This window comes from Equus caballus, chromosome 4 (assembly GCF_041296265.1).
Source record: "Equus caballus isolate H_3958 breed thoroughbred chromosome 4, TB-T2T, whole genome shotgun sequence".
NCBI classification, from domain to species: domain Eukaryota; kingdom Metazoa; phylum Chordata; class Mammalia; order Perissodactyla; family Equidae; genus Equus; species Equus caballus.
This window is the reverse complement of record NC_091687.1, coordinates 111,723,981-111,745,797: the sequence shown is the minus strand read 5'-3', so window position 1 is coordinate 111,745,797 and position 21,817 is coordinate 111,723,981. Positions and strand designations below refer to the sequence as shown.

The 21,817-nt window shown below is 57.6% G+C and overlaps 1 protein-coding gene across 2 annotated transcripts; it reads left to right on the top strand.

Moving 5' to 3' along the window:
• The first annotated feature begins 311 nt into the window (after positions 1-311).
• Positions 312-5,867, top strand: MNX1 (motor neuron and pancreas homeobox 1). 2 transcript variants are annotated; one of them, XM_023640114.2, is made up of 4 exons: positions 312-1,317; positions 4,228-4,388; positions 4,935-5,309; positions 5,526-5,867. In XM_023640114.2, the coding sequence occupies exons 1-3, from the start codon at positions 636-638 to the stop codon at positions 5,292-5,294; spliced, it is 1,203 nt and encodes a 400-aa protein (XP_023495882.2). In that variant the 5' UTR covers positions 312-635; the 3' UTR covers positions 5,295-5,309; positions 5,526-5,867. The 2 variants fall into 2 exon arrangements, with proteins under 2 accessions (XP_023495882.2, XP_070122255.1); XM_070266154.1 differs by having other exon boundaries at positions 4,935-5,867.
• Positions 5,868-21,817: the final 15,950 nt, after the last annotated feature.

Sequence of the window (21,817 nt, the reverse complement as noted above, 5' to 3'; positions counted from 1 at the left end):
GCAGGGCCCACACGGGGACCCGAGGTTGCCAGCGCCCGCCGCCCCGCTCAGCACCCGCAGGAGGGCGAGCGGGGACACCAGGTTGAGCCTCCCAGTCTTCCAGCCCCTGTCGCTGTCCCCGCCCGGCATCGCGCCTCGGCACCCCGGGGATGTTTAGGACCTCGCGGCGCAGGGGCGGGGCGGCGGGCGGCCGGGACGGTGACAGGTGCGCCCCTCGGCCAATGGTGGGGCCGACGCCCCTCCCCGCGCCCCCGCCGCACGCGCCAATCGCCGGCCGCGCTGCGCTTCAAGTGCGCGGAGGGGCGCGGGTCCCCACCGCGGCGCCAGCGGCCTCGGCGTGGTGCCTGAGGGCTGCAGCGCACACAGCCGGGCTCCCGGCCCCGGCGCGCCGAGCACTCGCGTGGGAGTTGGTGCGAGCGCGTGTGAGCGCGGCCCGGGGCGGGGCCCGCAGGAGGAGGTGCGCGGACCATGGTCACCCTCGGCTGAGTTTCCGGCGGCGACTTTGATTATTGGCAAATAATCACCACCACAATAGCGAGCCCTGGGGCTTGCCTCCGCCACGCACAGACTCCGCGAGCCCACACACGGCCGCGTCACCCACCACCCGGCCCCGATCGCCAGCCCCAAACGAGCCGATGGAAAAATCCAAAAATTTCCGCATCGACGCGCTGCTGGCCGTGGACCCCCCGCGAGCCGCCTCGGCTCAGACCGCGCCGCTGGCCCTGGTCACCTCCCTCGCGGCCGCAGCGTCTGGGCCCGGCGGCGGCAGCGGGGCGAGCGGCGGGGCGAGCGGCAGCTGCAGCCCCGCGTCCTCGGAGCCTCCCGCGGCGCCCGCCGACCGCCTGCGCGCCGAGAGCCCGTCGCCGCCGCGTCTGCTGGCCGCGCACTGCGCGCTGCTGCCCAAGCCGGGCTTCCTGGGCGCGGGCGGCGCGGGCGGCGGCGCGGGCGGCGGGTCCGGGGGGCCCCACCACCACGCGCACCCAGGCGCCGCCGCCGCCGCCGCAGCCGCCGCTGCCGCCGCCGCCGCGGGGGGCCTGGCACTGGGGCTGCACCCCGGGGGCGCGCAGGGCGGCGCTGGCCTCCCGGCGCAGGCCGCGCTCTACGGCCACCCGGTCTACGGCTACTCGGCGGCGGCGGCGGCGGCTGCACTGGCCGGCCAGCACCCGGCGCTCTCCTACTCGTACCCGCAGGTGCAGGGCGCGCACCCCGCGCACCCCGCCGACCCCATCAAGCTGGGCGCCGGCACCTTCCAGCTGGACCAGTGGCTGCGTGCGTCCACCGCGGGCATGATCCTGCCCAAGATGCCCGACTTTAACTGTGAGTACTGCGCCCGGGAAGGGAGGAAGAAATGGGGGAAGGGGAGTCCAGCCAGACGGTTCTCTCGCGCATCCTTGTCCACCTGGCCCCTCCTTCCCCTCGCTCTCTGCTCGGCGTGGGCTGGGAAAGCGCCGCGAGGCCGTGTTGGCTCGCCCCGGGCCTGCGAGGACTCGTGCGGGCTGCGCGGTGTGGCCGTGAGCTGTTAAAATGGCCACGCACGGGCCTTGTCTTCCCTTCCTCTCTTAACGGGAAGGGGCAGCTGGAGGTGTGAGACTGAAATCTAATGATTAACCCGCAGGCTAGAGGAGAAGGAAGTGGTGGGGGAAGGCAAGCCAAAGAGCATCCTGAGTTAGGCGGGCCTGGGGATCAGGGGCACCGAAACCGGGGGCTTATCCCCAAGGAAACGGTATTGACGTGGGTCTCGCATTCTGGTTCTGGAGAGACCTCCGGACCCTCCCAGGTGAGGGAGAGATTCAGGGGCAATGAAGAGAAATGGGCTTCAAGAGGCCCAGGGCCCCAAGGGTAGGGCTCCTGCGACACCCTGGCTCTTTGCGGGGCTCTGACCTCCTCTGGAAGGGTGCTGGGTCCCAGGTGCCTGCCCCGGAGGCACGTGGCCTGACTTGAACCAAGCGATGGTGCGATGGTGCGCTTCTTCAGGCACCTCATTGCAGGGACTCTAGGCAGCAGGTGACCAACCCTGAATCAGGGGCGCCCGACACAGAGTGAGCCCTTCCCCAAGGAGGCAGCGAGGGAGGGCCGGTTACCCACAACCTGAGAGCTGCTCGGCTGTGGGCAGTGAGTTAGTCACCCAGGCGGGCCTCCTCGGAGGCCTGGGCCAGCTCGGGCTTTCCCAGCGCCTGTGGGCGCAGGGGCTGGCACTCTCTAGAGTCTGTTCTCTGGTCTGCTCGCCCCACCCGAGCTAGGCTCAGAGGAAGATGCACAGGCTTTATGATTTCACCCGCAGAACACCCAAACAAAGAGACCCCATTGTTTCCGTCTGAGTGGATTTGTTTAGACTGGGGAGATGCAGGCATGGGACAGAAAAAAGCAAAAAAAGAAAACAGAAATAAACGCTTGCCAGAAATCAGATTCTCCTGCTAGAAGCCTTGGTTGTGACTAAACAGAGAAAAGCTGGGAGCCTGGAGTGCTGAGAAGTCACGGCCGGGTGAGAAAAATCCCAGCGTGGGCACTGTTTGCTTTCGGCCACCCCAGGCTTTTCGCCGCTCAGCTCCCAGAAGGCCCTAATGGCCACCCATCCCTTCCCATTGGAGAGTCAGCCCTCCTGGAACCCACTCCCAGAAAAGGGGAAGCTCAGGGTCACCTCTCAGTGTGGGGGCTGCAGCTTCAGACATACCTGAACCTGTTGATTCCGGGTCACCCAAACTCAGGGCACCTTTCAGGCCTGGCCCTGAGCCCAGCAAATGAACCTCTTCTGATGGAATGCCACCCCATGGACTTTTCATTATGACTTGCATTTCCCAAAGTCTTAGGTGCTTGGGCTCCCACTGGGGCGGGGGGAGGGCGTGGTCCTCGCACAAGCCTCCCCTGGGTGCTGGGTTCCCGGGCCACCACGTAGGTGCTTTCCCAAGCCTGCGTGGAGCCCAAGGTCGCTCAGAAAAATCAAAGCCACATCCCTTTGCCAGCACGCTTGGCCCATCTTGGATTCCTAATCTTGACCTAAACGTGGCTGAATTAAAACCTAGCCAGCTCTAAGTTCAGAAAAGGAATCTGAACACCCAATCCTAGAGGGCCATAACAGTCAGGCCAGGATGCCGGAATGTGTTCTGCGAGTCCCTCCTCTGGTTGTTTCGCTTCCTTTAATTGGTTGTCTCTGCCGTTGGACAGCATTTCCCAAATGGTACTCTTGGAGCCAGTGTTTTAATTAAAGTTCTAATGTATTGTCAAGTTGGGAATTCTGGGCCTTGTTTAACTAAAGCAGGGGGCGTGGGCCTTCCCATAAAGCAAATTGCCCATCCCAGGGGAGCCTGAGCTGGTCAGCCGGCTGGCCTCCTTTCTTCCCTTTCTTTTATTGTCTAACACTTGTCGGGCTCCTGGGAAATCAAGGGAAGTCTCGTTTTGAGGTCATAAAATTCTCTGTGATGTAACCGTGTGAAATTATGTAAATAAAGCTGTGAGACCTCCTTGAACACAGAGAAAGCCGGATTCCCCCTCAGGACTAGGCCTTTAATTTGCGTAATGAGAACTGTCCTGGAAATGCTTCCAGCCTCCCCAGGCTTTGGCCCTTGTACCCTGGGGACGGGCGGGGTTGTAGAGAGAACAGCTTAAATGGGGTAGAGCGTCTGATGAATGCACTACTGAGGCCTGGGATTTGGCTCCTGCCTTCCTTCCCCCTCTTTTTTCCTTTTTTTCCCTTCTCCTTCTCCTTTTGTATTTACGGAGGTGGTGGTGGGAATCCTGCACCAGTTCCTCTTGCGGTGGGAAGAGCCAGGACCAACTAGTGTTTCCCCAACCTGTTTGGACTTAGCCTGGGCTGGGGAAAGTGCAGTCAGGGGTGGGGAGGAGGTGCGCCATGCCCCCCTCCACTTCTTGCCTTCTGGCGACCTTCTCTGCACCAACGCACACCCAGCTGGAGAGGGGCCTGAGTGATAAACTCTCTTTAATCAGGACACCCAGGCCCAGTCTGAGATAAAAAGATTTGGTGCCATTAAATCGGGACCGTCTGGTTCCACCTGGCCTCTGGGTCCTGGGCTCCCGGAGTCCTCTAGCCACACTGTTCCCCGGGGAGGGGGCGCTGACGCTGAAGGAATAGCTGCGACTCTGCAGGGCCGGCGGGCAGCGTTGCCCAGCGGAAGCCCGTTAGTGGGAGGGGTGGGGGTGGGGGTGGGGGTGGGGGTGGGGGTGGGCGGAGGACTGAACCGGGCTGCGGCCTCACGCCCTCTCCGTCCCCAGCCCAGGCTCAGTCGAACCTCCTGGGGAAGTGCCGCCGGCCGCGCACGGCCTTCACCAGCCAGCAGCTGCTGGAGCTGGAGCACCAGTTTAAACTCAACAAGTACCTGTCGCGGCCCAAGCGCTTCGAGGTGGCCACCTCGCTGATGCTCACGGAGACGCAGGTGCGCTGCCCCCTCCGCGCCCCCCCCCCACCGGCCTCCCAGAGGACACTGTCCCCTCTGCACTCTTGACCCTCGGCCGTCCTGGCATCTGGAGCTGGCCTCTTAGACCTGTAGGGTGCGGGTTAACATCGGGGGAGAGCTCACGTGCCTCCGCCAGGGTTCACATACCCGCGGCCGGAGCGCGGACGCAGTAGGTCGGGGTAAAGCCCCGGAATGTGCATCTTAACGACCCTTCCCCCTATTCTGAAGCAGGTGGTCCCCAGGCCACAGTCGAGAAATTTTCTTTCAGAAAGAGATGAGGGAACGTCTTGAGACTTAGGCTGCCCTAGCGGCCCTGGCGCTCTTCCGCAGACAGGGCGCGGCGAGCTGGCGTCCAGGCCGAGCTTCCTTGGAGCCCCCCTGCCGGACTCTGAGGGTCCTGACGCGCGCGGTGGGGGCTCCACCGCCCTGGAGCTTCTGAGAGCCCACGGCGGGGGGCGGGGGCGGGAGCCGGGGACTCTGAGAGGGTGGAGGTGGCCGGTTTCTCACGCCCGCTTGTGCCGGCAGGTGAAGATCTGGTTCCAGAACCGGCGGATGAAGTGGAAACGCAGCAAAAAGGCCAAAGAGCAGGCGGCGCAGGAGGCCGAGAAGCAGAAGGGCGGCGGGGGCGCGTGCAAAGGCGGCGGCGCGGAGGACCAGGGGGACGAGGAGCTCCTGGGGGCGCCGGCGCCCGGGGACAAGGGCAGCGGACGCCGCCTGCGGGACTTGAGGGACAGTGACCCCGAGGAGGACGAGGACGACGACGACGAGGACCATTTCCCCTACAGCAACGGCGCCAGCACGCACGCCGCCTCCTCCGACTGCTCCTCCGGGGCCGACTCGCCGCCCCCGCGGCCCGGCCCCGGGCACCAGCCCCCGCCGCAGTAGGGGCCCCGCCGGCAGGTGCGCCCTGGTCGCCGCGGCTTCTGCGCGCGTCGCAGCCCCCCGTGGGCGCCCGGGTCCGACCCCCGGCCAGCGAGCGAGGCCAGCCAGGTCCGGGGCGCCCCATTCGGGCTCCAGCACCTGTCTGCTCTTCGGGGGACGGAGAGAGGGAGGCCCGGCGGGTTCACACGTGAACTCTTGTCCTTTTACATTTAATTTTGGCTCGTGTTGCGGCAGGTGTTTGTGAGAAGACCGACCACCACCCTCTTCCCGAGTCGGGGAGGCGGAAGCCCACAGTGTTACAGACCTCTGAAACTTGAAACCTTCTCTGGAAATGCCATTCTGCTGAGTATTGAAAAAAGAAATAATGTTTTGTGCTTATGTATCTTAGGGGGGAAAACTTTATGTCTTAAGCGTTCAAACTGCTGGAAATCTCAAAACTGTACTGTCTTTATTTTTGTATATTGTATTTATATATATATATATAAAGAAACGTCTACTTATGCATGCTAAATTATTATTTAGCTTCTCCCATCGCCCACGATGGAATGTAAAATAAATTGGTTTTTTACTGGGTAAGAGTGCAAATGTTTTAGGGGGAGATGTGAGAGGGGCTTTACCATTTTTGCTGTTGAAGTGACGGGGAGTGGGTGTGTTCCGGGACTGACAGCAGAGGGTGAAAATCAGAGTAGCAAATGGGTGTCAGGACCACCTCCACTTCTGGGCCCTCATGTGAGCGGGGAACTTATTCCTGCCACGGGGAGTCGCAGGTGCGAAATGTTGGTAATAGTACCTGAGCCCAGGTGTGAGCGGTCTGGTAGGGGTGCCTGGCCCACTCTGGATGCCTGAATCTCCGGAGAGTAACTTTGCACTCTATGTATTTATTTTCCTGTTTCCTTGGGGATCTTCTTGCTTCGCTGGCGCTCCAGGGGTGGAAACACACTGCTTGAACGTTTCAGAAAATAAGCTTCAGACGCCTAGGCTTTACTGCCACTTGGGGTCCGTGTGGCCCGAGGCGCTCCCTTCGCACCTTTCCCGCACTCCCTCGAATAGCTGCGCTGCTGGCTCTCCTCCACTCCGCCCTCCCTTCCGCAGAACCTTCCCAGCGCTGGCCAGGAACGGTCTTCTGGGGCCTGTGCAAATGTCCGCGAGGACAGCAGCGGGCGACGGGAACGCCTTACGCCGGGCCTGCAACGGCTCTGGGTTAATAAAGCGCACCGGCGTTGCCATCAATCACCGCCGAGCCAGGCCCGCCATGTGCGGCACACATGCCTGCTCTGCCGGCCTCCGCGCGCGCTCCCCGGCTGCCCTTCCCCCGTCCCGAGCCAGGGCCGCCCCGGGCCTGGAGGAAACCGGAGACCAGGGGACGGCGCTTTCTTCTCCCTCCCCTCGGGCCTCCCTCCGTCCTTCTGCTTTCTCTCTTTCTCAGCGGCACCTGGGCGTGGGGCGCGCGCCCCTCCTCGCCCTCGCTGTGTCCCCGCTTCCCCCGCCTCCCCCTGATAAATGAGTTCAGAAGGGCCTGGCGTTTCATTTGGGTGATTGCCGCGCAGGCGAGCGGGCCACTCCTCTACCTCAGGGCCGGGGTGAGATTAATATCCTCTCCGGCAGCTCATTATCACCCGGCACCTTCCATAAAACCCAGCCTCAGCCAAGGCCGGGGGCGCGGCGCTGCCGGGAGCCGGGCAGGAGCAGCTGCTGGGCGCGGGCGCCGGCAGGGGCCGGCCGCCGCGGGGTCCAAAGGTGCTCTGGGGGAACCGAGCCTGGGTTGGCAACTGGTGGGAAAGCCGGGGTCCCCAAGGAAAGGAGGTGCTAAAATTAGAGAGGGGGGTGGAGAGGGGGAGAGGAGAAAGACAGGCACCTTTTGGGGTTAAAAAATCTGCAATCGGTGTGTATCTCGTTTTAATTTCTAACACATTGGGGAAGTTCAGCCTGAAGCAATCTCTTGCCCACTGCCTCCACATCTGGGGTTTATTCCCGGCCGCCCCCTGCTCGGCGGCCCAGTCTCGGCGCCTCCACCTCACGCTGGGCAGCGGGGGTCTTCTGGTGGCCGGGCCCGGGCGGGGCGGAGCTTCAGGCCCCGGCGGAGGTGCTGTCCCTCCGCCCCAGGGGACCGACCCCCTGAAGCCCGGAATCGGGCGGCTCCCTCTGCGGCAAGGGAGAAGGGCACGGAGCGAAGATGTAACTGCGACCCCCTGCACCCCCGGGCCGGCAGCGCGAGCCCTGGTTTGGCTCCGGGACTTGGCCGCCGGGGAGGCCGGACCGCCCGCGGCCCCGCGTCTCCAGCCAGCCGCTTAATCGCGGCGGAATTTATCTCACTAATAAATTTAATGATCAATTCGTTCTTGTCACACTAGCTCTTCCCCAAATCAATTATAGCAAATTTAAATATAATCACTGGCTCGTCCTCACCCACTCCGGGCACGGCGAACAATTCATTCCGCCTAGTGAAGGGCCCGCAAGCCCCGGGCCGATTGCTGACCCCGCGGGGTAGGGGTGGGGGAGAACGGCCTCTGCAGCCCCCAGGACCCGGTTCCCAGGACCCGGAGCCAGGTCTACGCAGCAGCCGGAGCCCAGAGGGAGACGGAGGCATTGTTCTCAGACAAGCCGGGCCTGGGTCTCCCGCAGTTCGCCCCGCAGACCCTGGCAGCGCCGGGTCACTGCGGCCCGGGGGCTGGGTCCCCAGCGAGGCCCCAGCCCAGAGCGGACCCCTCTCCCTGGAACCCCAGCCGGGCCTCCTTCCCACCGAGGGCCCGACGCCTGGGCACGCGTTGTCTTCACCCTACTGGGAGGTTCTCCTCTGTTCCCAAAAAGGGGCGTGAGTGTCTCTAGCATGTGCAAAGGGATGTGGATAAAGCCCTTTCTGTGACAAAGAAATCAATCTACACGCGCCCTCCAGGCGACAGCCCACAGGTCTTCTATCTGGTCCTCGGGAGCCCTGGCCCAGAGAGGGAGGCCCTGAGGAGACACCTTTAATATGTGGAGTCTGAGAGGGGCAGAAACGACTAGAACAGAGACAAATGGACCTGTTCCTTCTGGTCGGCTTTCCCCTACTCCGTCCCCAGATGGAAGTCAGCTTGGTAAAATCAGCTTAAAAGACTTTCTACGACACCAAAGCACAGACCACAAAAGCAAAAATAGACAAATGGGATTACATCAAACTTCTGCCCAGCAAACAAACAACAGAATGAAAAGGCAACCTAGGAATGTGACCAAATATTTGCAAATCATATATCTAAGGGGTTAATCTCCACAATATAAAGAACTCACACAACTCAACAACAGCCACCCATCCAATTTAGAAATAGGCAAAAGACTTGAATAGACATTTCTCTGAATAAGATATACAAATGGTCCACTAGCGTGTGAAACAAGATACCCAACATCACTAATGGTTAGGGAAATGCAAATTAAAACCACGATGAGCTATCACCCCGCACCCATTAGGATGACTGCTATAAAAACAAAAACAAAACAGAAACCAGCGAGTGTCGCCCAGACTGTGCAGACATTGGAAGCCTTGCGCACCGTTGGCAAGAACGTAAAATAGTGCAGCCACTGCGGAGCTTCCTCAAAAACACCCCCGGGCCACGTGGTGGAGTAGTGGTTGAGTTCGCACCTCCACTTCCATGGTCCAGTTCGTGGGTTCAGATCCCAAGAGCGGACTTGCACACTGTCAGCCAAGCTGTCGCAGCGACCCATATGCAAAATAGAGGGAGACTGGCAAAGCTGTTAGCTCAGGGGAAATCTTCCTCAGCAAAAAAATACCCAAGCCAAACAAAACCTAGAATTGCCATATGACCCAGCAATCCTACTTCTGGGTGTATATCAAAAGAATGGAAAACAGGATCTGGAAGGGATATTTGCGTGCCCATGCTCATTGCAGCATTATTCACAACAACCAAGAGGTGGAAGTAACCTAAGTGTCTGTCCAACAGATGAAAAGATAAAGAAAATGACATATATATAATGTATGATAGAATAGCACGGACGAAGAAGGAAATCCTGGTTATATGCTACCATATGGATGAAGCTTGAAGACATTATGCTAAGTGAAATAAGCCAGTCACAAAAAGACAAATAGTGCATAATTCTACTCAGATGTGGAACCTAAAATAGTAGAAACGGAAAGTAGAATGGTGGTTGCCAGGGGCTGGAAGGAAGGGGGAAAGGGAGTTGTTCAAGGGGCCCAGAGTTTCAGTTTTGCAAGATGTTCTCTGCCCGACAACGTCTATATAGTTAATACTACTGTACTAGACGCTTAATGCTAAGATGGTGACAAAGGCATATATCCTTCCTCCCTCCCTCCTTCCCTTCCTGCTTTCCCTCCTTCCTCCTCCTCCACCCCCGCTTCCCTTCCCTTCTTCCTCCTGCTGCTCCTTCCTGTCTCCTTGCCTCCCGGAGACGGGGCGGGGTTGCTGTGGAATATCCAGACCACATAGAGGGCCCAGGAAGGGAGCGCCCGGCCCAGGCCCTGCCTGGACCTGAGCAGGAGCGGGTTTGACGGTCCAACGCTGCCTCCCCGCGCAGGGTTGGGGACCCGGCCCCGCGCTCCAGGAGGTTTCCGCAAGCACCCCCCAAGTTTTCGGGTTAGCTGACCCCCGCGGCCTCCCCTCCGCCCTCCTCCTCTCCCCGCCCGGGGAATGGAGGGTAGTTCCGACTCCCGATCTGGGGCCTGGGTCCGCCCTGACCGCGGGGAGTAGCGGGGCGGGGACTGAGCTCCCGGGGGAGGGGCCCCACGGCGCGGTGGGGGTGTCGGAGTGGGACCCTCGGCGGCAGTGACCCGCGGGGGAGCGGGACCCACAGGGAGGGGCCGCGCAGGGTGCGGGCGACGCGGGGGTGCTCCCTCAGGACGGGGGCGCCCCCCGCCCGGTGTCAAAGTCCTGCGGTGCATTGTGTCTCCCTCAATAAAACTAATCCCTCGGAGGCGCGCCCGCGCCGGGACGCTGCGGTGTTCCAGACTACAAGGGCGAGCATGGTTTTCAGATTTGGTTTTTATGGTCGGATTAAAGTTTATTTTCCATAATAGGGCACCTAATAAAACTCATAAAGACGGGTCGGGCCTCCAGCTGGTGGCCTCGTTTAACACTTTCACTTCGTAAATCACTTTACGACGCGCCAGGTGTGTCCCAACTGGACGCCGACGAAGAACCCCCCCACGTCCCGCGCCCGCCCTCGCGAGCCCCCGCGAACGGGGCCGGGGTCCGGGCCGGGGTCCCGGGTGGGGCCAACCAGGGCGGGTCTTCGCCCTCGCGGGGCCCGCGGCCCCCTCCCCGCACCCTGAGAGGCAGGGGGACCCCCGCGGGAAGGCGGGGGCGGGGACGCGGCGGAGGCGGACCTTGGCGGGGACCCCCATTCCCCCGCGGCCCGCCCCCCGGCCCCGCGCCGACCCTGCATTCCGCGGCCTGCGCACCTGGCCGCCCCCCCAAGTGTACACAAGGCTCCTCTGGGCCATTGTCCGCGGCGCTCGGGCAGGACAAAGGTGCCCCCACCCGGGCGGCGCGGCGAGAGGCGCGAGCGCGGTTTACCCAGCTGGGGGGAGGAACAAAGCCGCCGCCTTATCTGGGGGGGGTCTGGGCCGAGGGCTGGCGCGGGGTCAGGCCGGGGGCGCGGGCGGCCGGGGGAGGGGCGGCGGCGGGAGGGGGCGCTGGGCTGGGGCCCCCTCCCGCCCGGGATGCGATGACCTGTCAGACCCTTGCTGCCAGGGCCACCCGGCTTCGCCCTCAGGTTCCCGAAGGGGCGTCGGAACCGCTCCCGGGAGGAGGTCGGCGCCAGGAAGAGAAGGATGCAGGGAGCGCGCTGGGAAGGAGGACCCTCCCGGGCGTGGAGCGGGGCCTGCGGCCAGCCTTCGGGGTCAACCCACTCTGTTATCGCGCCTGTGGGTTTCCTATTTGCTGTTCTTTCATATTCGTGTTCACCTTTCTTCCAAGCATCACCGTCCTCTTCTGTGCTGAAATAACGTCTTAGAAAAGGGAAACCAAAAAAGGGTCAGGATCGGTCGTGGGGGGAGGGAGCAGGAGAGAAGGGCACTCTCCGTGGGGACAGAGGGGCTCCCCGGGCTGCGTACGCGTCGCTCGGCGGCCTCGCGCCCCTGCGGCTCGGTGCGGGTCCTCGGAGCAGAGGTCCACACCCACCGTCTGGGCCGCTCTGGCTCTTCATCGCAGACAGGCCACACTGTGACAGGAAACGCAGTTTACTGTTTTAGTAGATAAATCTGTAAAGGAAATGCAAATTGTGTCTTTTCCTGGGTCTGCAACAAGTACTTACCCTTCACTACCCCGGGGGGCGATTTATCCTGGTGATGAATTTATTCCAGGAGGTCGTCAAATTCCCATCCACCCTCGGATTAGGTATCTGTGTGACACTGCAGCCTTGTCACCCACAAAATAGACAGTAGCCAGCTCGAAGTCCACTCATGCACTCCCTCATTCGCCAACTTCCTTAGAATCCCTGCTACATGTCAGACGCTGTTCCAGGCCCTAGGAGATGCTGGTGAATAAAGCAGACACAAATCTCCACCCTCCTGGAGTTCCATTGTCATGGGACAAGAGAGAGTGAACACCAGATGATAAATATGTGAATTCTATCCTGTAAAAGGCTAGGTTCCTGTGAAGTCAGGCTGAGGGAGGAGAGAGGCCCAGAGGATTTCCCAGGGTCATCCTGAGCATCACTCCTTACTCACAACGGAGGACTCCCTGTTGTTTGGGTGTGTCATGGGAATATGAGGAAGTGCCTTGTGGCACAGGCTGCCTGCCTTTAAATGGGGTGGGTGAAAGGAATTAGAGACCCTTAGGAATTGTGGAGGACATTTATCCAATTTTTTTCTTTTTTAAAGATTGGCCCTGAACTAACGTCTGTTGCCAATCTTTTTTTTTTTTTTTTAATCTTCTTCTCCCCAAAGCGCCGCAGTGCATAGTTGTATATTCTAGTTGTGGGTCCCTCTAGCTCTGCTATGTGGGACGCCACCTCAGCATGGCCTGATGAGTGGTGCTAGGTCTGTGCCCAGGATCCAAAGCGGGGAAACCCTGGGCTGCTGAAACCGAGCGTGAAAACTTAACCACTCGGCCACCAGGCCGGACCCCCATATCTAATATTCATATTCACTTACAGATTCAAAATGTTCCTAACCCTCAAGGTGGACTAAGTATTCCAGAAAACAGAATAGAGAGGCATGCGTGGATGGTGGAAGTGGGAATTTTGAGAGAGAAATAGATTACATGTATGATTTCTTTCTTTTTTCCCACTGACAACTAATTGACATACAACACTGTATGAGTACAGTGATTTTTTAAAAAAGATTTTATTTTTCCTTTTTCTCCCCCAAAGCCCCCCAGTACATAGTTGTGCATTTTTTTTTATTTTAATATATATGTTTTTTCCCTGTTTCTCCCCCAAGCTCCCCAATACATAGTTGTATATTCTTCGTTGTGGGTCTTTCTAGTTGTGGTATGTGGGACGCTGCCTCGGCGTGGTTCGCGCCCAGGATTCGAACCAGCGAAACACTGGGCCGCCTGCAGCGGAGCGCGCGAACTTAACCACTCGGCCACGGGGCCAGCCCCCATAGTTATCCATTTTTTAAGTTGTGTGTCCTTCTAGTTGTGGCATGTGGGACGCTGCCTCAGCAGGGCCTGGTGAGTGGTGCCATGTCCACGCCCAGGATCCGAACCGGTGAAACCCTGGGCCACCGAAGCGAAGCGCGGGAACTTAACTACTCAGCCATGGAGCCAGCCCTGTGATTTCTTAATTTTAATTATTAATTCACACATTTACGACCACTCTGCAAAATACAAGAGAAAACCCAAATTTTCTCATAAAAAGGTTCACTGCCAAGCTGAGGGAATCGGGAGGATCTTTGGAAGAGGGCGCGCAGGCGCAGTGATCCGTCCCGGCACAGATGCTCCTGTCCCCGGGACGCAGGAGCTGAGGATGCTCCACCGACTGCACCCTCAGCGACGTCAGATGCCCTTCGCACCCGCCTGCGTCTCCGCGGCGTTCTCTCCGCGGCGTTCCCTCCACGCACAGCGTGTCTTGCGTCCCTGCATCTGCACAGGCCCTCCTTCCTGCTGGCTCGTATCGCCCTCTATGTCTCTCGTCGTATCCGTTCGTCCAGACGGGATGCAAGGCTGTCCCCCCAGATGAAGGTACTGTGCCCAGAGCAGAGGGCCATGGAGAAGGCAGGGACCCAGAGCCCAGCCACACGGGCTTGCATCCCTCCTCAGCCAGTGTGTGGCCGCGGCAAGTTCCTTGACCCTGTGCCGGTGTCCCTGCCTGTAACATGGGGACTCTTCGACAGTCCCCATCACATAGGGGACAGTGGGGGTTACACAACTGAACATGTGCAGAGGGCCAGGCACCACATATAGGCTCAGGGGATAATGACACAGATGAACAAATAAACTAACACCTTCCACCCGTCCGCATGGTACCTCTCCATTCCGCCGTCTCCAGACCCATGTGGTGCACTGAGCGCATCCACCGGCTCTGCTGAGGGTCCTGGCAGTAGTAGCTCAGGCAGATCTGGGAAAAAGATGCAGTGGGGTGGGGGTAAGTGGAGTGAGGCAGGAGTGGAGAACAAGTCTTTGGAAAGATTCCAAGAAGAGGAGCCAGGAGGCAGAGTTGTGGGTGCAATCCTGGCTCTAGCACTTCCGACTGGGTGGTCTTGGGCAAGTCACTTAACTTCTCTGTACCAGGGTTGTCCTCTGTCAAATGGGGACTGGCAGCGCCTGTCTTGTAGGTCAGCTATAAAGAAAAACACAAAACCCCATAAAAGCGAGGGCCCATCACAAAGGAAGTAGCCCCCACACTTTAGCCCCTCCTGCTGGCCCCTTGGGAGTCTGTGCCCTCTTGCCCGTGGTGTCTCCTTTCTCCACTCACTGCCCTCCTGGGTTTGCCCGTCGGGCAGCACATGCACCCGGGGCCGCTCTAGTCCCCACTCTGGGACCAGACAGCTCCCAGGTCCATACCTGCGCCATCACTGCTCTTGGGGACTCCGGCAGAACAGAAAGAGAGAGAGGAGACGGAGAGGGAACCAGCTGACAGCTCCCAGTGAACCCGCCTCCCTGCCCAGCCCCGGTGCCCCCTCCATGCCTCACACATGGATACATATCCTGTTGACCAACGGGACAGTTGCAAATGTGGTGCAACGGGGGCCTTGAAAATTGCTTGCACAACAGTTGCCATATGGAGAAGCATGGGCTAGCTGGCTAAATGCTGGAGACCTCAGGCCAGCTGAACTGCAGGCTGACAGCAGCCACGAGACTGAGTCCCGCTGAGCCCCACCCGAGTTACCGACCTGCAGAAAGACGCTAATAAATGTGGCTTCAGGTCGCTGTGTTTGGGGTGGCTCGTTACACAGGCAAAGCTATTTGACCCAGTGCATACTACTTGGCACAGCTCGTCTTTTCAGGCCACGCCCGTGCAAGTATGTCACTGAGTTCTGGCCTGCTAACAGCTGCCTGGACCTGCACCTTACTGAGTCACGGGGTGTTTGTTGAGTAACTCTTGTGTGCCAGACACCGTGCGGGCACCAGACAGGAAGCCGAGAGCAGCAGAGCCACGCTCGCTGTGCTCTGGGCCTCAGGGTTGAGCCGACTGTAGGCAGGACTTCCCGGGAGGGTAGTAGGAGTAGGTAGCACGCTGGACACGTCCACAGCACTGCAGTCCACGCGGATAATTACACAGCCTCCATTCTTCCTGGGCAGGCTGCCGTCTCCCATGCTGGCCTTTAGCTGCTTAACTGCTGGGACCACATCAGCTACTGTGTCAGTTAGGATTGGGATGGGCTCCAATGGCAGGAGAGCCAAAACAGCAGTGGCTTACACAAATGGAGTTCATTTCTCTCTCCTCTGAGCCTACACTGTCCAGGGCTGGTCTGGTGGCCCCGTGATCCCCGAGGACGCAGGCCCTTTGTCTCGTGGCTTTTCCTCCATGGTTCAAGATGGCAGCTCGGGCTCCAGATCCCAGTCAACAGGGACAAAGGGCAAATAAGTGTGTGTCCATCCCAGGAGTTCAGAAGGTGGCGCTTCCACTTCTACTCAACTGTCCAGAACTCTCAACATGGCCACGCTGAGCCTCCATGGAGGTTGGGAAATGAGTCTTTGTCTCCAGTTGGCCATGGGCCTGGATAAAAATTGGGGTTCTATTCTGAGGGAGAAAGGAGTGAATGGATATCGGAGAACAACTAACTCTGCCACAGGTATTTGTTTTGGTTCTTTGTGTGTGCATGGGAAAATATACGTAACCTAATGTTGATCACTTTAATCACTTGTAAGTGTGTAATTTGTGGCATTAAATACACTCATGGTGGTGGGTACCATCACCGCCATCTATACCCCAAACATTTTCATCATCTCAACCTAAATTCTGTCCCCATTAAACAATAACTCCCTTTTCCCTCTCCCCCCCAGCCCCTGGGTAACCTCTACCTTCTCTCTCTATGAATTTGACTATTCTAAGTATGTTTTGGTTCTTTTTTTTTAATGGGATCAGTACTTCATAGCCTTTTTGTGTTTTTTTTCTTCTTCTCCTCAAAGCCCCCACTACATACTTATATATTCTGGTTGTAGGTCCTCCTGGTTCTGCTATGTGGGACGCTGCCTCAGTGTGGCCTGATGAGCGGTGCCATGTCCCCACCCAGGATCTGAACCGGTGAAACCTTGGGCCACTGGAGCAGAATGTGTGAACTTAACCACTCAGCCACGGGGCCAGCCTGCCTGTTTTGGTTCTTTTTAAACTTCCCATAGTATCCAGTATAGAGATGAACACATAAAAAGGACCCAATAAATTAGGTTGTTTTTCTTCCCAACTTCAGCAAAGGTACCACTGTCCACCCAGATGTTTGAGCCGAAGACTCTGGAGTCATGGTCAGTCCTCGTGTCCCCTCCTTCTCCTCCATCTCTTCTACCGGGCTGCGTCCACCTCCAGGACACACCACAACTTGGTCCACTTTTCTCCAGCACTGCGGCCTTCACACCTTTCCAGCCACCACCACCTCTGCTGAGCATCCCAGCGGCCTCCTTCTGGCCATCCCCCATCCTCTCTTGTGGCCCAGAGCCCATTTGCAGCAGCCAGCATGAGCTACCAACCCCCGGCCACGAATATAAGTCGCAGTGAAGAGTCCCATGAAGTCACTGGTGCGTCTGGAGCCCACGGGACTCGCTGTGCTGCGCCCGCCCATCAGAGGCTCTGCTGTTCTGAATGTGAGTCAAATAAGCAAACAGCCGGCTGGGACGTCCCCGAAGAGCCCGGGGCTCCAGACCACCGAGTGATGAGTTGGGAGAGATTGGAGTCATCCTCCCTGGCTGAACGCTTCGCTTTGAAAATAATGCCAGGGCCTGGGAAAGCCCAAGTCCTCTGCTAAATTTAAAACCAGAAACAGAGGCTGATTTCGCAGCTCTCAGAAATCTGTCTCTCTTTTCACAGGTAAAGAAAACACCAGAATTGTCACATAGTGCACATCTGGCAGTTTTCAAAGTTGCTTGAAAAATCCAGAGCTTTTTCCTAGAAGCTGCCAGGGGAGCTCACGACCCCAGGGAGCATTTCTGTCGGGAGCTCCCCACTGGCAGGTGGCCTGGAGGGTCCTTGGTGTCCAGCCCCTGCCCTGAGGGGCCACGGAAACGCCCCCACGCCCCCAGGGCCTTGAGGCTTCGGAACCTTCTATCTTCTATCTTCATAAAACAACGTAATTCGCTTTTAATGACTGCCGGTGTTTTCTTTCCCAGTTCTATTTGAGCAGATAATGTGTCTGAGGCCTTCCCAACAGGGTTAAACCACCGTGACCTTCATAATCAGAGAACAGAAATAAATTATATTTACTCATAAGTGTTACCAGATCTCCAGTGCCAGCTGCCTCCTAATCGCAGATGGTGTGATAATATTTTGCTTTTATCGGCCTCTCACTCACGGTAACAAAGTGCTTTGTTATTCCCACAGCAGCGGCGGTGCCCCAGGGCGGCGAGGCCTTTCCCACTGACACTGGGGAGCTCTCCGGGAGGCACGAGGGCCACAGGACTCCTGCTGGGCGCCCCCCTGGGTCACCTGAGGAGCCACTCCCCTGGGAGCCCATACGCCTTAAGAACTGGTGACGAGGAGGGTGGGCGGGAAACAGAGCCCCCCAGCCCCTCTGGGGTCCTGGCTCCCCTGCGTCTTGACCGAATAGGTGGCCCAGGCACAGGGACATGGAGGCCCTCACTGTCCCGTCTGGCAGGAGACGCATCAGGGGCACCCCAGGCCCGCAGTCTTCTCTGGCGGCAATGGGAGATGCGCAGTCAAACTCGAGTGTCCTCACCACCAGCAGGGGCTTCAGTTTCACTACACGTCTCCCAGGGGCTCAGCCAGGAGGCCAGCAACGGGGATATGGACTGTTCTGGAAGGCTGGACCCCGAGAGGCCACGGGGCCCCGCTGGCATCTGAGAGTGGCGCAGGTGCCCCGAGGCTGGTGCAGAGCTGCTGGCCTCTGAGGCTGCAGCTTGGATGCTTCCCGGCCCCAGGGAACCAAACCCACTGCCCAGAGGACGGGCCGCTCCAGAAAGGGACAATGGCAAATAGATTCCTCCTTCCACGGTCCCTGAACACGGCAGGACCTCAGGAGTGCTGAGCAAAGTGGGCTCCCCCAGTCTCTTCTCAAGGGACAGATGCTGCCCTTTGCCCAGAGCTGTGGTCACTGGAAGAAAGGGCGTGGATTCACTTGTACGCACGGGAGAGGTGAGAACAAGCCCCACTCTCCAAGGCCACTGTATCTTAGGATTCTCTACGTCACACTGCTGGGTGACTTTCCAGTGGTGTGCAAGGCAGTGCCACTTTCCCGCGACGAGGCAGGACAGCGGGGCAGGGCAGACCGGGGTCGCAGCCCTCCCCAGGCCCAGCCCCCGCTGCCCCATGAGGCCAGAACCGCCAGAGGCGGCTGCAGCTTGATTGATCCGAGTCAGTCCTGCAGATGCTGAAGTAGAAAAGCAGACTCCGTCTGCCCTATTAAATTTGATTTAGAAAACAGAGAGGGCTTTAAAAATCTCACTGTCCGCTTGAGTCCAAAAGCTCACAGTGCTAGTGATCACTCTGGATTTTACCAGCCTGCTTGGGACTGGGTTGAAATGCACTTTCTTCGCTAATCAGAAGTTTGACAGCAAGGATAAAAGAAATCTCAAGTTATCACCCTGTATTTTTGATGAGTTACATAGATGTGTTCTGTGCCCTGAGCACGGGAATGTGCTCTCCACACAGTCATCACTGGATAAGGACTTCCTGGGAACTCTGCGTTGTCACAGGGGGTTTCTGCATCTCTGCTGATAGTTGCGCCTTGGGGCACATCTGTGTGGAGTGGACTCTTTCTAGGAATCAGATTTGGCCAAGGCTGGGCAACATTAAGTAATGACAACAATAGAAAGAACCCCAGCCCTCAGTGTGTAGGCGTGCGGGTGCCCGGCGCCCTGGCGGAGCTCAACATGGGCTGGCGCGCTCACCTGGGTCTCACCTTGCACTTTTTTGCATGCTTTGCTTTACTTCCATTAGGGATGATTTTCCCAGAGACAATAAAAGCGTCCTGAGTTATCCATCAGCCCTCAAGAGTTATGAAGTAGATACTCATACAGACCTTGGAACGATATTCACGGCAGATTGGGGATTGGGAGAGAGTGACTTAGAGACCCTCCCATTTGCACGTTGGTGAGAAGCAGGTAGGTTCTGCTCCCACACAATGAGAACCTACCTAAGAACCCACTGCGTGCCCGATGTTGGACTAGCTCCCTCGAAAGACAGGAAGCACCACGGGTCTTAAAATCACAGACTCCTGCTGATGTCCTGTGTCAGCAAAACTCATAAGCATGACTTCCCTCTCTTTGGGCAAGTTATTGATGAGAATATGGGGGAAGAAGAAACGCTGAGGGCAGAAACAGAGCCCAAGTTGCTTCTGGGAGCCCTCGGCACAGGCACCAGGCATCCCGAGGGCGCTGCTGTTTGAGCGGTAATGGGTCCAGCTCACTTGTTCTGCACTTCAGTACCCGCCCCCTTGTCCCTTAGACGTCACCAGAGATCTTGTTGATGCACTGTCTCCTGTACGTAGCGTGACCAACCAATCCTGGTTTTCTGGGACTTTCCTGGTTCGAGCTCTGAAAGTCTCGTGTCCCGAGAACCGCCCCCAGTCCTGGACGAACCAGCACAGCTGGTCCCCTTGCCTGCTATTCTCAAAGGACAGAGTAAAGGTCAGAAGGAAGAAGAAATGAGAAGAGTATGACTTCACTAGCTGTTAGTGACTCATCCTGAGTCCTAGAGCGATGACTGCTGTCATTCCAGATGCTCGAGAACCTACCGAACAGTTAGAGAAAACGTAAATGGCCACTGGACTCCACCACAATAATAATTCAGAGGTGGGGGACCGCTGCGGGGTGTGGAGGAGGAGGCTGGCCTTGAGCTGGTTGGCGTCAGCACCGGCCAGGTCTGACGTACTTGGTCCCTTCTAGAGCTTATGACTGACCAACTGGCATGCTACAGAGGGTTGTCATTACCTAGTTGAAATGGGACTGTCTGGGTGTGATGCCTAAGCTGCTTTTTTTTTAAGTAGCTCATGGACAATCCAACAAAATTGTGCTGATGATGTAAGAAGAAACCGTACCCAAGCCCGGACACTGGGCCGTGAAGGGGGATTTCCTGGAGTGTGAAGGCAATGCAGCTGGCGGTTATGGAAGCTGGTAAGTGCGCCTGGGGCTCCCCTCCACCTGGCAGGATGTCACCCCTGACAGGCAGGAGACCAGGCCTCCACCACGGAGGATGGAGAAGCCCTGCTCGCTGGACACCACTCCAGCCTGGGGTCTCCTGCAGGCTTTGCTGGAACACGGCCTGTGCACTCGCCACAGCCAAGGATGCGTCTGAAGATTAGCAGTTCAGAGACTCACTGGCACGCCTTCAGTAGTCTAAAGACGGGTAGAAGAGGAGCTCTTCCGGGAAAAGGGGAGAGGGTATAGGGAGACTCATTTTTATAGGAGTGCCAACTAGTAATGTAGGAGGAACGACAGGATTAGAAAATGACCATTTTGCAAGTAGTCACTGGTTGTCAAGGCTTCCTATACCGCCAGGCAGAGTATTGGCGGGGAATAGGAAATCCACGGGGTTTGCCACATTTTTTCCCTTGTAAGATGTCCTCAACTTTTGATGATTAGTTTCCCGTAATAATTACAAAGGTAAGAATGTACCTGTACGTGAAGAGGTCTGGGGGCCTCAACTTAATTGAGTGACTGAGCGTCGCCAATTTTGAGTCGAGTGCTGTGTGTCTGGAGGCCATGCGATCAGGGCTTTCTGGCTAAACGTGTTTCCTCTGAAGCTCGCCGGACACACCCAGGGCTCGCTGTGACAACTGGCCGGGACTCCTCGAAACCCAGTGTCATGAGGAATTTTAAGAAGCAGAGAGGGGGGTGTTCTATATTAACAGAGAAATAGGAGGGAAATGTAACGTTTGAACCTTGACTGTATTCTATCTGGGAAAAAAACACCTATAGAAAATTAGCTGGAGAACAACCGGCAGCCTTGAAACTGGAGTGTTGATAGACTCCATCACTGAATTGATGATCATGCCCCCAGGCACGACCACATACCACACTCGCTGGAGCGTGTCCTCATTCTCAGGAGCTGCAGGCTGATGGTTTAGGAGTTAGGTGTCAAGATGTCTGCACCTTCAACAATTCCATCGGGTCGTGAGCGTGTATTAATGTATGTGCATGCACACATAAAAAAGACAGAAAAAGCAAATGCGGCAAATGTTAACAACTGGCAAACCAAAAACGAAAAGAGGAAGAATTTCCCTCTTTCTTTGGGAACACTCCGACAAAGTAAAACAAAGCAAATTGTCCATTATAAGTGGTTTTCTGTAGAGAATAATTTTTGAAATGCCCTTAACCATCTCTACTTCGGCCTGAGCCTAGCCACGCCAGTTTATATTTCCCTCTGCCCTGTGAGGGGCGTTGTCTTCAATGCTCTGGTTGGTCGGAGCTGGCCGGGCAGGAGCAGACCCAGGTGCCAGGTGACCGCCCGGCTGTGGTTGTGCACGACGTCCACCTGCAGCAGACGGCAGCGGCGAGGAAACGGATCACTAGCTGGTTCCCCAGAGCAGGAATAAAGGACCGGACCACGTCGGGGGCAGTCAGTGTTCTCCAGAAGCCTCACTCCATGCCTGGGGGACTGGGAAAGTGTCATCTTGATAACCCTTGGGAGGTCGGTGGCCCATACATCCTCGTGTGGACACGCTCAAGGTCAAAATCGCTCGGCTCCAGCGGCCCATGGACACACATAAGGCATTGTTTTCCAAACACACACAGCCCTCGGTGTTCCTGAGATCCCTCTGTGTCCTTAGAACACTTTACACTGGTCCCGATTTCCCCTTTCATCATCTTATCGTGCAAACACCATTTTTCATCATTTATCCAGCTCTACTCAAGATAAATGTCACCTTCTTGTGAACTCGACCCCTCGAGCAGCCAACCCCCTCCAGAGGGTTTCGTTCAGCGTAGCAAACGACTAGAAACGTGAGGGTGAGAAAAAGAAAAGCT